The sequence below is a fragment of the Corylus avellana genome, chromosome ca2 (genome assembly GCF_901000735.1).
Source record: "Corylus avellana chromosome ca2, CavTom2PMs-1.0".
Lineage (NCBI taxonomy): Eukaryota > Viridiplantae > Streptophyta > Magnoliopsida > Fagales > Betulaceae > Corylus > Corylus avellana.
This window is the reverse complement of record NC_081542.1, coordinates 31,192,122-31,207,560: the sequence shown is the minus strand read 5'-3', so window position 1 is coordinate 31,207,560 and position 15,439 is coordinate 31,192,122. Positions and strand designations below refer to the sequence as shown.

Below are 15,439 nucleotides of genomic sequence, written 5' to 3'. Positions count from 1 at the left end.
ACATGGCCAAAACCAAAATAGAGGACAACAAGGGCAGTAGCTCCAATCCAGAAGTTTGCAACAAGTTTTGGAAGGGAGTCTGGAACGTGGAGGTACTTGCAGTAGCAATAGTGTTTCTATGGAAGGCTTGTAATAACATCCTTCCCACAAAACTCAATGTCAAAAAAAAAAGAAAAAAAAAAGAAAAGAGTCGTGGGGGACTCCTTATGCCATATTTGTAGGTTGGCAAAGGAAACGGTGGAGCGCATCCTTTGGAACTGTGAATCGGCACGAGATGTGTGGACTGCTTGTAGCAAAAAGATCCAAAAGTACCCTACTATGGAGATGACATTCGCAAGCATATTCACGAACTTGAATGGAAAATTGGATGAAAGGTAGATGCAACTGGTAGCAGTGGTGTCTACAGTGTTATGGCTGCGGAGGAACAATGTGGTGTTTGGGGGAGAGTTCACATCGCCAACCCATATAATATTGGAGACCGCAACATCCCAGCTTGAAAACTTCTATAAGGCGGAGCATGAAAGGAGGATGGAGAGCCCTAAGCGCCCCGACCCAATGACCACGAAGTGGCGCAAGCCTAGTGCAGGATTGATAAAGCTGAACTAGGACGCTACTATTGATATTGGGAGGCAGAAAATGGGAATTGGCATCATCGCATGTGATCACATTGGTACTATCTTAGCAGCCCTGTGTGCATCGCGACCTCAAGTCACTGATCCCACCACAGCAGAAGCTATAGCGGCATGGAAAATGGTGGAAGTTTGCACATCCATGGGTTTCTCCATGGTCATTCTTGAGGAGACTCGCTTGAGGTCGAAAAAGCTTTGTAGGGGATGGCTGCTGCTGGAGCAAATTCGGCACTATGGTTAAAGTGTTACGTTAATACGTAACGGGGTAGATTATAGGTTCTGAGGGAACCTTGACCTTAGATTCAAAGGGAACCTAAAGCTTTTAGATTTTGAGGAAACCTAAAAACCCTTTATAAACTCAAGGGTTGGAATTAATTTTCTGATCCCTTTCATTAATGAGCTTGATGTCTTTAAATAGACAATTACAATGCATAGTAAAATAAAAGATTAATTAGAATAAACTACAGACAATACTTATCCCTAATATTTAAATTATACTAACTAATACTTATCTCTAATATTTAAATAATCTAATGATATCTATATAGATAACATATTATCCTAAAGTATTTTAAATCTAAAATACCTCTATTATTATGTTGGATCATGTTTCCGCTGGGTTGGGCCTAGTTCAAACCTACCGGCCCATTCCCCACACTCGGTTATTTTTACTGTTCAAGATAAACTCATGTTCGACAGACTTAGGCTTATCTAGATTATATTATCGACACTCGGTTATCAGGCTCGGTTAGCCAAGCCTGAGGTAAGTACCGAGTGTTACCCTTAGGAAATAATAAACATATCTGAATAAATATCCTATTTGATGTTCTCTGATATATTGTTGACACGTGGACCCTTGGTAAAAGTCCACAGTGTTAGATGAACAAGTACAATATGATGCCTATAAAAGGGGGGTTCCCTTTCACTATTTCGGTAACTTCTTTTTACCCTCAAACTGAATACTTTGCTTATCTTTTCCCTGATCCATAATCTTCAAGTTCATCTTTCTTTTAAACACTTCAACTAACTTAGGCATCGGAGCTTCCACCGGCCGGACAAAGCCGGCAGCTTTGATCCATTTTTCCTTATCCTTCATTCTCAGCTCAACACTCGGTTATCAAGTATTGTGCTGGGCCTTTTCCCACGTCATCATTCGAAAAACTGCTTCAACAGTTTGGCGCTGTCTGTGGGAACTGACTTTTATCGGTTCTTACTAATCTCATATATTTCGATATGGTGAACACACCCCCACACCCCAGCACATCTCCATATCTTATCCCAATCATCCAACCAGATGTACCCGGAACCTCACACGATCCAAATTTCCAAACAGCCATCATGTTAGATTTCATGGAACGAATAGCCGAATCTGTTGAGGCTATGAGAAAGCAGAATGAAGAGATCGTCTCTAGGTTGCCTCCTAGAGAAGATTCAGCACAGAAGAGAAGACGAGAGGAGTCCTTTAGGGACCCACCACCATCAGCTCAACATCCATCAACCCAACAAGACGCTGGAAGTTCAATACGAGGAAATCCTCATACTGTTCAGTCCAAAGCAAACACTCACCGACGAGAGCACGCCAAAAGTTCATAGCTTGGTGGTAAGTCACACCATGGCGAGTCCAGTCACGCCAAAACTCACCGTAGTCATTCCCAATGTAGCCATTCTAGTCATGCTCGGTCGCATTTTGACAAGCCTATTGAGGCTGCCGTGCATAAAGATGTTAAGGATCTCCAAGAGAAGTTTGAAAAGATGGCTTTCTTAATCGAAAATGGGGAAAATTGGTCCAGCACTGAGGATCTCATGCAACATACCAATTTTCCTTTTACTGATCGGGTGATGAGGTTTCCAATGCCTAGTAGTTTTAAGGTTCCTCGGATCAGTGAATATGACGGAAGTGGAGATCTTTTCGACCACATAGAAAGCTTCCGAGCTCACATCATCCTTCATGAAACTCCTGACGAAATCGCTTGCCGAGCCTTCCCGTTAACTCTAAGGGGAGTTGCCAAAGAATGGTTTGGAAGTCTGAGTCCTAAATCTGTTGATAATTTTGATTATCTTGGGCAGCAGTTCTTAGGACAATTTCTTGTCGTTCGAAGAAGAAAGAAGAATCCAGCATACCTATTATCCCTAGTGCAAGGGAAGAACGAGTCCTTGAAGGATTATTTGTTGCAGTTCAATCGGGAGAAGCTAGCGGTGGAGAGTACTGATGAGCAAACCATTCTCTCAGCATTGATGCACGGAATACAGACTGAAGGGCCTCTGATGGCCGAGTTGTCCAAAAGGCCAAAAACAAGAACTTTACGACAATTCAACAGCAAGGCAGAGGAGTTCATCAACCAGGAAGAGACTATCTCAGCTTTGCTGAAATCCAAAGCTGTTGATCCAGGTATGACGAAACCGAGGGTCTTTGTCGAGAAGAAAAAGAAGGATCGCCAAAATCCTACGATGCTGGAAAGAAAGGTCGATCTACCTCCTCGGTCAAATCAGCATCAACAATATGTGGGATGGACACCCCTGAATACAACTATTTATAAGGTGTTCATGGAAGTTAAAAAGGTTCCGAGCTTCCGATGGCCAGGTAGGATGAAGTCTCCTCCCCAGAATCGTAATACTCGAAAGTTTTATGAGTATCATAATGATCATGGCATCAAACCGAGGATTGTATCAATCTTCGGTTCGAGATTGAAAAATTTTTGAGGTATGGAAAGTTGCTGAATTTCTTAGCTGAAGAAAATGGCAAGGGGAAGAGAGCCCAGGATGGTCAAGGTCAGTATTCGGGACAGAATAATGATCGATCACGCAATCAAAGGCAGAGGTGTGAGGAACCGAGGGTTTCGTAGAATCAGCAGCAGAGTCCCCAAAGCCAAGCTATTATTGGCAAGATTCGTACCATCTCGGGAGGCCTTGCTAGTGGAGGAGAATCAAGCTCGGCGAGGAAGGCTTATGCCAAGCAGGCGAGAATGGAAGAAATCCTAGTGCTTGAAAAACCCTTCAAAATCCAGAAACAAGAACCGAGTATTCTAACATTTTCGGAGGAAAATGCGAAAGAAGTCTCAATGCCATATGATGATGCATTGGTGATAACTCTAACGGTGGCTAACCATGCCGTTCACCGAGTGTTGATAGACAATGGAAACTCGGCTGACATTATTTATTGGACAGTTGTTCAACAATTGGGCAGTAGCCAAGAAAAGTTGAAACCCTTCCTATCACCATTGATAGGGTTTGCAGGTGAGCGTGTCCAACCCATTGGGTTGATTGCTCTTCTAGTCACAGCGGGGACCGCTCCCAGGCAATCCACTATCATGGTAGATTTTTTGGTCATCGACCGACCATCAGCTTATAACATGATCATCGGTCGTCCAGCTTTGAATCAATTGAGAGTGGTTACTTCTACCTATCACTTGAAAGTGAAGTTCCCAACCATTGAGGGAGTCGGCGAAGTTAAGGGAGACCAAGTTGTTGCCAGAAGGTGTTACCATACGTCTTTGAAGAAATGCCCAAAGTCAGCACTTTTAATGATCGACAACCTGGGTGATGAGTGAAAGATGCAGTTGAGAAATGAACCAGCTGAACCATTAATTGATGTATCTATCGCTGAGGGAAAAGTTGTCAAGATCGGTTCTTAGCTAACCTCTAGGGTTAAAGAGGTCCTTGTTCGGTTTCTCCAGCAAAACTTCGAAGTTTTTGCATGGTCTCCTGAAGACATGCCAGGGATTAATCCCAAGGATATTGTTCATCACTTGAACATTAATCTAGAAGTTAAACCAGTGAAGCAAAAGCGAAGGAAATTTGCTCATGACAGGAACATGGCAATTGCCGAGGAGGTGGACAAACTTCTGAAAGCCCAGTTTATCGAAGAAGCACATTAGCCTGATTGGTTGTCCAATGTAGTGATGGTTAAGAAGTCTTCTGGGAAGTGGAGAATGTGTGTGGATTTTACCGATCTTAACAAGGCTTGCCCAAAGGATAGTTTTCCGCTACCCCATATTAGCTCTTTAGTTGATGCAACAGCAGGGTATGAGCTGTTGAGCTTCATGGATGCCTTCTCGGGTTATAATCAGATTTTTACACATCCATTTGATCAAGAAAAGACAGCTTTCATCACCGACTGAGGCTTATACTGCTACAAAGTTATGCCATTTGGTTTGAAAAATGCCGGTGCAACTTACCAGAGGCTGGTAAACAAGATGTTTCAAGAGCAAATTGGGAAGAACATGGAGGTTTATGTCGACGACATGCTGGTCAAAAGCAAGCTGCAGATAGATCATGTGACAAATTTGCAGGAGGCATTTAGGATATTGAAGCGTTTCAAAATGAAACTTAATCCTACGAAATGTGCATTTGGAGTTTCATCTAGGAAGTTCCTCGGTTATATGGTGTCTAGCCGAGGAATTGAAGCTAATCCAGAGAAGATCCAGGTGGTGTTGGATATGCAATCTCCAAAAAATGTGAAGCAAGTTCAACAATTGACAGGAAGAATCACAGCTTTAAATAGGTTCATCTCTCTATCTACAGATAAGTGTCTCCCATTTTTTAAGTTTTTTACGCAAAGCTTTCGAATGATCTAAAGAATGCGAGCAGGCATTCGAGCAACTTAAGAGGTACCTGGTCAGTCCACCTCTTCTTAGCCGAGCTATCCCTGGAGAAGTATTATATTTATACTTAGCCGTATCTCCAACTGCGGTCAGTGCAGCCTTGATTCGCGAAGAAGAGGGTGTTCAGAAGCCGGTTTACTTTATTAGCCGAGCGTTACATGGGGCCGAGGAGAGATACGTACAGATGGAGAAACTTGCTTTCGCCCTGGTAGTTGCTTCCAAGAAGCTCCGACCATATTTCCAAGCTCATACAATCAATGTTTTGACCGAGTATCCATTGAAAAAAGTACTTCGGAAATTGGACTTGTCTAGTCGGTTAGTCAACTGGGCGATTGAGAATAGTGAATTCGACATTCACTTTGTTTCACGCAATGCTGTTAAAGGACAGGCTCTAGCAGACTTTGTGGCTGAATTCACCAACGTTCAAAACCAAGAGGATTGGTCAAAGGAGAAAACATGGGTAATTTATGTAGATGGTTCATCCACCAAAAGAAATGGCGGAGCTGGGGTTGTAATTATTACACCAGACGGAAGAGAGTTGAAGAGTTCATTGAGATTGGAATTTAAAACTACTAACAATGAAGCCGAGTATGAAGCTGTAATAGCTAGACTCGGTTTAGCCCAAGAGCTGGAGGTACAGTTTGTAAAGGTGCAGAGCGATTCTCAAGTTATTGTCGGCCACATTCGCGGCGAGTTTGAGGCTAAGGGCAGCAAGATAAAGCTCTACTTATCCAAAATTCAATGTATGCAAAAAACTTTCAAAAAGTTTTGCATTGTTAAAATCCCAAGATAAGAGAATTAGAAGGCAGACCATCTAGCCCGTTTGGGCTCTTCAACCGAGTGTGAAGTGGGGGAGACTGACCAAATAGTACAAATTCAGCAACAACCTTCCATCGTTGAGAAGGTTTTTATTTTAAGTATCGAAGTCATGCCTACTTGGGCTGAAGAAATTGTTAATTACCTCAAAAAGGAAATTCTGCCAGGAGATAAGAGGAAGGCAGTGCAGTTAAAAAGAAAGGCTGCTCGGTTCGCGCTGGTCAATAGAGCTCTTTTTAAACGAGGTTTTATGTTACGTCTCCTTAAATGTGTCTCTAAAGAAGAGGGTGATTATATCCTTCGTGAGATTCATGAAAGAATCTGTGGCAGTCACTCGGGAGCCCACATTTTAGCACACAAAGCGGTGAGAGCAGGGTTCTTTTGGCCAAGTATGAACCAGGACTCCATAAACATGGTCAAAACTTGTGACAGTTGTCAACGCTTTGCCAACATTATCAAGCAACCTCCTGAAGAACTTAGCTCGGTTTCCTCGTCATGGTTGTTTTCACAATGGGGGGTGGATATAGTAGGGCCATTACCTACAGGCAAAGGAGGAGTGCGGTTCGTTGTAGTCGCTGTCGATTATTTCACCAAGTGGGTAGAGGCTGAAGCTCTGGTGAATATTACCGCAAAGAACATCGAGAAATTTTTTTGGAAAAGTGTCATTTGTCGATATGGGATTCCTCATGCCGTTGTTACAGACAATGGTAAACAGTTTGACTGTGAGACCTTTTGAAATTGGTGTGCCGACTTCATGTTCGGCAATACTTTTCATCCCCAGGACATCCCCAAGCAAATGGACAAGTAGAAGCAACTAACAAAACCATATTCAAGATTCTGAAGAAGAAGCTCGATCAGCACAAAGGGGGATGGGCGGAAAATCTTCCTGAAGTTTTGTGGGCATATCGCACAACCAGAAGAACTCCGACTGAGGAAACCCCTTTCGCCTTAGCCTACGGAACCGAGGCTGTCATCCCTGCAGAGGTCGGATCGGGGAGTTTTCGAGTGGACACATTCAACCCCAATCTCAACAGCGAAGGTTTAAAGCTACATTTGGACTTGCTACAAGAGAAACAAGATCAGGCTCAAGTCACAATGGCAGCAAACCAGCAGAGAGTTGCTCGGTATTTCAACCAACGGGTAAAACATCGTAGTTTCCAAGTTGGAGATTTGGTTTTGAAAAAAGTCACCTTGGCAACCAAAGATGCAACCGAAGGAAAACTCGCACCGAATTGGGAAGGACCATACCAGGTGATCAAATGTGGCAAAGCGGGAGCTTACCATCTTACAAACTCTAAAGGAAAACAACTCCAACGACCATGGAATGCTGAACATCTTAAGAAGTATTTTGTATAGAATTATAAATCTCAGAGCATCACTTTTGTTGTATTCTTTTTATGGTTAAATCGATGCATAATAATGAAGGATCCTCTAAGGTTATAATCATGCAGAAATCTTAAGCATGTGGCAACCCATGTCTTCGGTTAACGTTCGGAGATTAAATTCAGATAAAAACAATCTTTAGAAAGATGCTTATAAACACTTTCTGAAAACCTTCAATGAAAAATGGCCATAGAATTCTCGAGCATCACTCGATATGTTCTTACTGAGGCACTTTCACTAAACGAATGTAAACCTTTTTCTGAAAAGGTTCTACCTCGGCGAAATATAGCCGGAGAATTTACCGAGTTTTGCTCGGTCAAATGTCGTTAAAACGCTTTCCAGAGGAAGAAGAACATGAGCAGGCCAAATGCCCGAGCATGCCAAAACATGCGAAGCTCAGCATCCAATGAAACTCTCTATTCTATACTCGGAAAATGTAGCTGAACTAAAAGTACTTTTCCGAGAGTCATCTTTTGAAGAAATACTTATAGCACTCTCCAACCCTTCGGCGAAATATAGCTAGAGAGTTTCCCGAATCTAGTTCGGTGAAATATCGCTAAGGCGCTTTCCAGAGGAAGAGTTTGGAAATATAGAAAAACAAAGTGCTTTCCAAACTTAAACCTTTTGTTCAAAGGTTCCCCTTCGGCGAAATATAGCCTGAGAATTCCCGAGCGTAACTCGGCGAAACGTCACTAAGGTGCTTTCCCAAGGAAGAGTTCTGAAATATAGCAAAACAAAGCACTTTCCAAACTTAACCTTTATTCGAAGGTTCTACGTCGGTGAAATATAGCCAGAGAGGTTCCCGAACGTATTTTGGTAAACATTACTAAGGCACTTTCCCGATGATGAAGTTCATAAGCATCCTTACAACTATAACACCCACCAAGTATTAAGCCTTCACACCAAGCACTTTCCTCAAACAAAATATACTGTTATCATGGTTAAACATGATTTATTCACAAGCAGCGCATTCTCGGTCAAATATACAGCATATTACGATATAAATTCAAGTTTTTCACTCGGTTCAAGTTTTTACGCCTCGTTAAAGATTCTCATCAGTATAAATTGCATTTATAAACTATGGGAATCGGGGGGGTATACATAGTGTGCTTGCATGAAGTTGCTGAGATCTATCGGTGTGTGTTTGCATGAAGTTGCTGAGATCTATCGGTGTGCAAGGTTGATATTAGCAAAAGAACAAAAATTTCTTTCTTTCATTATGGAAAAATTTCCTTCATTTACAAGCTAACATAATTAGATACAAAAAAGAGAAATGTTATCTCTAATATTTACATTAGGAAAAATCAAGAAGATCAAGAGGAAGCACGGTCCCATTCGTCATCAAAAACAGTTATTGATTCTTCCGAATCAACAGTTGAAGATTTTTCAGCCCTAGGACGTTCAGCTGCAGCAGAGGATTCCCCAGTCGCACGCCGAGCGAATGGGTCGAAGCCGAACATCGTGATACCTTTACAATCAGGCATCTGCTCTTTGCCAAATATGGCAATCTTCGAAATGGCCTCTTCTGTGGGAGGAACATCTTCGGGTTTTATGGTGTTAAGGTAGACACCCTCGGGAGGATTCTTTGACCAGCTGCGGAAGGTTTCGAAACCCGAGATGAAACCTGTGCCCCAACCATAGTCTCAAGCCCAGGAGGCAAAGGAGAGCTGTTTGTAGAAATCCCGAGCTTTATTCCTGTATCTGAACACTTGCTCCTTAGCTCGCAGGAATTTCCCTTTAAGACCCTCAGCTCTCTTTACGGCAGTTTTGGCTTTCTTCTTTGCCGACTTTCGCCTTTTCTCTGAGGCTAGAAGTTGCTCTTCATTGGCTTTCAGTTTTTCCTCAGCTACTTCAGCTCTGGTGCACTGAATGGCCGAGTATTTCTGAGCTTTTTCCAACTCTTCAGAAACTTGATTAATTCGAGACTCAGCGGCTCGACATTGAAGTTCGGCCTCAGCGTGCTTTTCTTTATAGGAAGCCACCTTATCGACTAGGGCTGAATTATCGAGAAGCAATTGTCTATTCCTGGCTCTCTCAGCAATCCCCTGGATTCCTTGTTTTCGAATTTGGGAAAGATTTTGAGAGCACCGAGTGTCCAGATCTTGAATTTGCTGTTTAGCAAGGAGGAGCTCGTTCCCTTGCTAAGTAGACATCTCTTGAACTCGGTTTAGCTCAACCTCAGCATCTTCAAGCTTCTTTTTGGTACTTTCAGGCTCCAATGCCGAGATTTCGTCAAAGCTCTTTTTGAGCCGAGTTGCTCCCTCCTCAAGGATTGAGAAGTCAACCAGTAAACTCTCGTATTTTATCCTCCCGACAGCCAATTCAAATTCCAACTTCTGAGACCGAGAGATAGCCCCAGCACTTTGAGCTTCCAAACGTTGTATCTCAACTTCAGCTTCCTCAAGCTTCTTCTCGATTTCCTCGGTTTCCCGAGCCATACTCTCAGCGGACCTTCTAAAACGAAGGTAGTAGTTCATGCTATTCATTGACCCCTGCAAATAGAAAGAAGTTTATTAGAACAAAAATATTGCTATCAGAAACCAAGTAAGTGGGAATATATTTACCTCTAGCTGATGGTACAATATATGCTCCATCACTTCCTTGGGGAATTGAGCACTTATGTCCACTGGATTAGTGGCTAGGATCGCACTGGCCAGTAAAGCGAAAGGATTGTCGAGCCATTTGTCACCTAGCCGAGAGAGAGGCTCCCCAATAGTCCAAAAGATTGGGTCAGGTGTACGCTCTGCTGAGGAATCGGCTGCCCTTGAAGACCCGGCAGGTTTCTCCATGTAAATATTTGTCGGAGGCTCAAAAGGACTCTCCGTAGTCATGCTCGGTGGTTCGCTCTTCACAGGTTGGGACGATTCTCCAAGATGTGGCGATTCACCGCCAACTGGAAACTTGAAGCCCACTTCCTCTTCAGCAACTCCACCAGCGGTTGCTGCAAGTTCCGCGTCCAGTTGCTCTTCATCCTCGGACACTTCAACCACCTCTTCGACAAAGGTTTGTTCGGTGTCCATTGGCTCGATAAATACTGGCACTTGGTCAGCAACCTTGGTGACCGAGGGACCAAAAGTGGCCAGTTCTTAAACCTCAGGCCCACTACCTATGATCTCTTCAACCATAGGCTCAGTTCTGTCAACCTCGGGGCATGGGAACGAAGGCTCACCTTTGGTTTGTCCTAGGTGGATAACCGCCAAGGGTACTGCAGGTGTTGTTTTGGAGGCCAAGAAGGCGTACACTTCATCAACCTTTATGGGATCTTGTTCCTCGGATTCAGAAGAACTTATTTGTACGGCCTCAGTTGGAATAGAGGGACGAGGAACGGCTGAGGGGGGTGTGACTTCCAAAGCTTCAGAAGTTGAAACTTCGGCTCTGGTTGGTTTGGAAGAAGAAGATGGTGGAGTCCGCTTTGCAAGAAGGGCATCCTGAGCCAACTTATCCTGCCTACTCAGGAACTCCCTGACTCGGCCAAGGACATTGGAATATGCCCTGATGTGGGGAGCAGTTACTTCAGGCTTAGGGGCACTCGGATCGTTGGCGCCCCCGTTTCCTGTTTCTCCATGTACGTCGACCGGGTGTGCTATTACTTCTTCCGATGCGAGATCAGCAACAAGTCCAGCTGTTTGCGAGCTATCCTCGGCAGCCCTAATTTTCTTTTTAATCTTCCCCGCAGTGGTCTTTACTCGTTTCTTGCTCTTCTTTAGAGATGGGATTTTGGGACCCTCAGGCTCGCCAGCCATCGTCAGCGAGACTCTTGCACTATCTGGCGGCCTCGCCGAGTGTTTCTTCAGAGGAACATCTTCAGCTTTCCTCTCCCTTCCCTTTGGAAGACTCGGCAGCCTTAGCAGTCGGCCTTCTCGGCACCTCGGTAGTTGTTACTCTTGGCGTAGTAGCTTCTACTAGCCTCGCGGGTGCAGGGGTCCACACATATCGCCTCAGGTTCTCCTCAACCATGATGATGTCGTAATCCATCTTCAGAGGATTAAGCTCAGCGTACCTCAGCACATCCTTCACACGTTTCTCCTCTACCGGGGTTAAACGAGGTTCTTGTTGACCTGAAAAACAGATGTCAGAAATAGTTTTGCCGCAAAAGAGAAGTAAAACGAACAAAGTGCGAAACTCGGCTTTACCTCGGTTTGACGGGGCAGTAGTTTCTCAAGGGACGCTTGGGTCCCTGATTACTTCAGAATGTGAGAATTCCCAGTCACCTTGTACAAAGAAAAACTCATCCTTCCACTCGTGGTTGCTCGAATATGTGCGCCTGAAGGTGAAGAGTTTCTTTTTCTTCCTGAGCTGGAAAGTGTACAGAAACTCGGTTCTGGAACACTTCGTCAGTCGGTAAACCGAAAGAAATTCCACAACTGTGAGTGGATAATCCACCCCGAGGATCATTGGCCAAGCAATCATGGAGGCAAAGAATACTCTCCAACCGTTCGGCGCTAACTGATGTGGAGCTATCCGAACGTAACTCAGCAACTCCCGAACTACCCTCGGGAAAGCAACCTCAAACCAATCTGGAACATGTTCAAATAAACGCAGGCTTCTTTACTATCGACATCCACCACAGGCCCAACTTTATCGTCGTCAAACCGTAACTGAACCGAGTTAGGAAGGTGACAAGCTTCACGGATCTGCTGTTCATTTTCCCCCGACAGTTTGGATCTCCATGGAACTGGGTGTGATTCACCCAGTTCCTTGGGAACGTCTTCAACCGAGACTCATCAGGTATCGATATCAGAGGATTACAAGACAGGAAATGGAGAGGGAGGACGGAGTCAAAGTAAAAAAGTACGGGGTAGTTTAGGTGGATGAAAGGTTCAGCCACAAAAACAGACTCAACCGAATTTTTGATATGCACTACTTGTAAAAAGGGCTTGTACGAAGAAAATGCCAAGTTGAGAAGAAAGAAGAAGATCGATAGAACTCCGAAAGAGCAACAAAGGCGTCTGTGAAGTAAAAATGAAGCATAAATGAAGGGGAAGGAAGGTTTATAAAGACCTACGAAAGAAAACCGAACGACACATTGAATACCCTAGGTAGCGGGTTCGGCGAAACGACGTCTCTGCATTTCTTTCTCGGTGCAGAAGCTGACGCGTGTCTACTACAGAAAACGTGAAACCACCAGAAATCCGACGCGTGGCTTGCAAAAAGGCGGAGGTAAGCATCCCAAATGCTTCAGTTTTATTTTTTGAAATTCAAAATTCAAAAAATGAAATTCAAAAAATCGATCAATTCGCGTCATTTTGCCAAAAGTCAAAACCGAGCTTATAAAAACTGACCTACACTCGGTTTTCTACATGTAATTTCCTTGTTCTGTTAGAAAAGGAAATTGAGGGGTAACTGTTGGATCATGTTTCCGCTGGGCTGGGCCCAGTTCAAACCTACCGGCCCATTCCCCACACTTGGTTATTTTTACTGTTCAAAATAAACTCATGTTCGACAGACTTAGGCTTATATAGATTATATTATCGACACTCGGTTATCAGGCTCGGTTAGCCGAGCCTGAGGTAAGTACCGAGTGTTACCCTCAGGAAATAATAAACATATCTGAATAAATATCCTATTTGATGTTCTCCGATATATTGTTGACACGTGGACCCTTAGTAAAAGTCCACAGTGTCAGATGAACAGGTACAATCTGATGCCTATAAAAGGGGGGTTCCCTTTCACTATTTCGGTAACTTCTTTTTACCCTAAAACTGAATACTTTGCTTATCTTTCCCTAATCCATAATCTTCAAGTTCATCTGTCTTTTGAACACTTCAACTAACTTTGGCATCGGAGCTTCCACCGGCCGGACAACGCCGGCAGCTTTGATCCCTTTTTCCTTATCCTTCATTCTCAGCTCAACACTCGGTTATCAAGTATTGTGCTGGGCCCTTTCCCACGTCATTATTCGGAAAACTGCTTCAACATATTATACCCTTAACATAATGACGCAAAGATTATCCTCAATAGCCTCCAGGAATGGCAGATCTGCCACACAAAGCGCATAGCCAACACTGCTGCTCACTTGCTCACAAAACATGGGCTTACGGTTAATGGAGATAGATTCTGGAGGGACGATTTTTCCTCTTGCATGCATTCGTTAAACTGTAATCTCTGATCAAGGAACTATTTGAGCCTTAGGAATGGAATACCAGTTCAATAAAAAATAAACAAAGCCTAGCTTATTGGGCCAAAAAAGTCCTAATTATTTTTTAAAAAACTAGGAATTTTTTTTTTTTTTTTTAAGTAGGCTCAATACCCAAAATAAGCCATAAATACCAATTTTTTTTAAAGACCCGGTTACCAATCCGGATGACCAGCTACCAACCGATAACCGGCGGTTATTACGTAACCGGGTAACTGGTAACCGATTCTGGTTTTTAAAATTGGCCAATCAGCTACCCTAGTTCCGATTAACGATTTTAGCCAATAACTGCTAACTGTAACAGGGTTGACACCCCTAGTCTAAGGCCATTCCCCATTTGTTCTTGGAATTTTCTATCTAAAATAGTACGTTATTTCATGGTACTTTTTTAGGTTGATTAAAGGCTTCTCAAATGCACTATATTTATATGGCCCTCAAGGGGTAATTTAATCAACTGAAAATCACGACGTATGAAGCAGAGGTCATTAGATCAAATTCTCATCCCTCTTCTTGTGTGGACATGTAAAAAATAATAATAATACACTATACGTATGTTTAATTATTTATACTATTTAAATATATTCTATTTATTCTTTACCAAAAAAAGAAAAATCGCAAATGCATTTTTTTTGTTTTTTTTTGGGATACTTGTGTAATATATAATATGCCATATGAAATTTTTATATACCAAACTCTCCTCTTCTAGAGGCTATTTGTTTCAGTAAAGAGAAGTGCTACACATCCCAAATTTTCTTTTCAAAAGTTGGTTCCCAAATGATGTATTACCATCTTATGAAATTTATTATTTTGAGAAATTAATGTGTCCCCAATTCATGGGATGATGACACATCATTTGGGAGCCAACGTTCGGAATAAAATTTTTAGATGTTTAGCATTTCTCTTCAGTAAAACAACACTTATATTTCTTGAGCATAAAGTGCTTTTTAGTAGGTCTTGTTTTGTTAGCGGCTTGATAACTAGTAATAAATGTTAATCGTATAACCACTTTTGCAAGCAATTGGAATAAGTTGCCAGTGGGCTACGGTGCTGTTAGCGATTTTATAGGTAGATGAAGATGATTAATAACCGCTAACCGCCTACCCTTATATATAATATATAAAAAAATAATACTATACGCAAATGAAGAAAGTTTTGGTGTTTAATACCATTTAAATATGCTCTAAAAGTAGCCCAAGGTTAGCAGTGCAGTTTTGAGTTTCAATAATTGTTAACTACCTAAGTCAGTTGCGATTAAAAAAAAAATCGCTAACCATAATCACTTGTGTACCCATATTGTTTCGAGTAATGCTATATGTTTTCTTAAAGTCTTCCTGAAGTCATCTAAAATGTGATGTGACTTTTCAACCTACCAATAGATCAAAATTCAATACATCACATCTCAAATTTAATAGTAATTTTTAAAATCACATCACATTTGAGAGGACCTTAGAATGATTCTAGGAGGATTTATAGCATTATTCTACTATTTCGGCACTTTTTTATTTTATTTTATTTTATTTTGACAACTTTTACAAAACAATTTGAGTAATGCTGCAGACTTAACTCTTATTCCATGTTCATAAAATTAGGTTGATGTGGCAGTGTCCATAAACTATTACATTAACCTTTCTTAATATATATATATATATATATAGAGAGAGAGAGAGAGAGAATAACTTCAATGTGGTCCTTGCACAAGATGAGGTTTTTCTGCAAACTATTCAGTGGTTGCCACATCAGTTGGAACACTCTAAAAATAAATAAACACCCACACCTGATTCTATCAGGTTTTATTAATTTTTTTTTAAAAAATAAATGTAGAGGTTGGCAAGGGTGGTGGGGGTGGTTCACAGCCACCCTCATTGCCTAGATCC

General features: G+C 42.3%; 1 protein-coding gene across 1 annotated transcript; it reads left to right on the top strand.

Moving 5' to 3' along the window:
- Positions 1–2,381: 2,381 nt before the first annotated feature.
- Positions 2,382–4,177, top strand: LOC132169590 (uncharacterized). The gene is made up of 3 exons (XM_059580603.1): positions 2,382–3,210; positions 3,357–3,447; positions 3,544–4,177. The coding sequence occupies exons 1-3, from the start codon at positions 2,382–2,384 to the stop codon at positions 4,175–4,177; spliced, it is 1,554 nt and encodes a 517-aa protein (XP_059436586.1).
- The last annotated feature ends 11,262 nt before the right edge of the window (positions 4,178–15,439 follow it).

Excerpts from the sequence above, each read along its gene's own strand:
- LOC132169590 (XM_059580603.1), top strand. The coding sequence starts at position 2,382 with ATGGCTTTCTTAATCGAAAATGGGGAAAATTGGTCCAGCACTGAGGAT. Across the intron at positions 3,211-3,356 it reads TCCGAGCTTCCGATGGCCAG|CTGAAGAAAATGGCAAGGGG; the intron begins GTAGGATGAAGT and ends TGAATTTCTTAG. Across the intron at positions 3,448-3,543 it reads TCACGCAATCAAAGGCAGAG|TGGAGGAGAATCAAGCTCGG; the intron begins GTGTGAGGAACC and ends AGGCCTTGCTAG.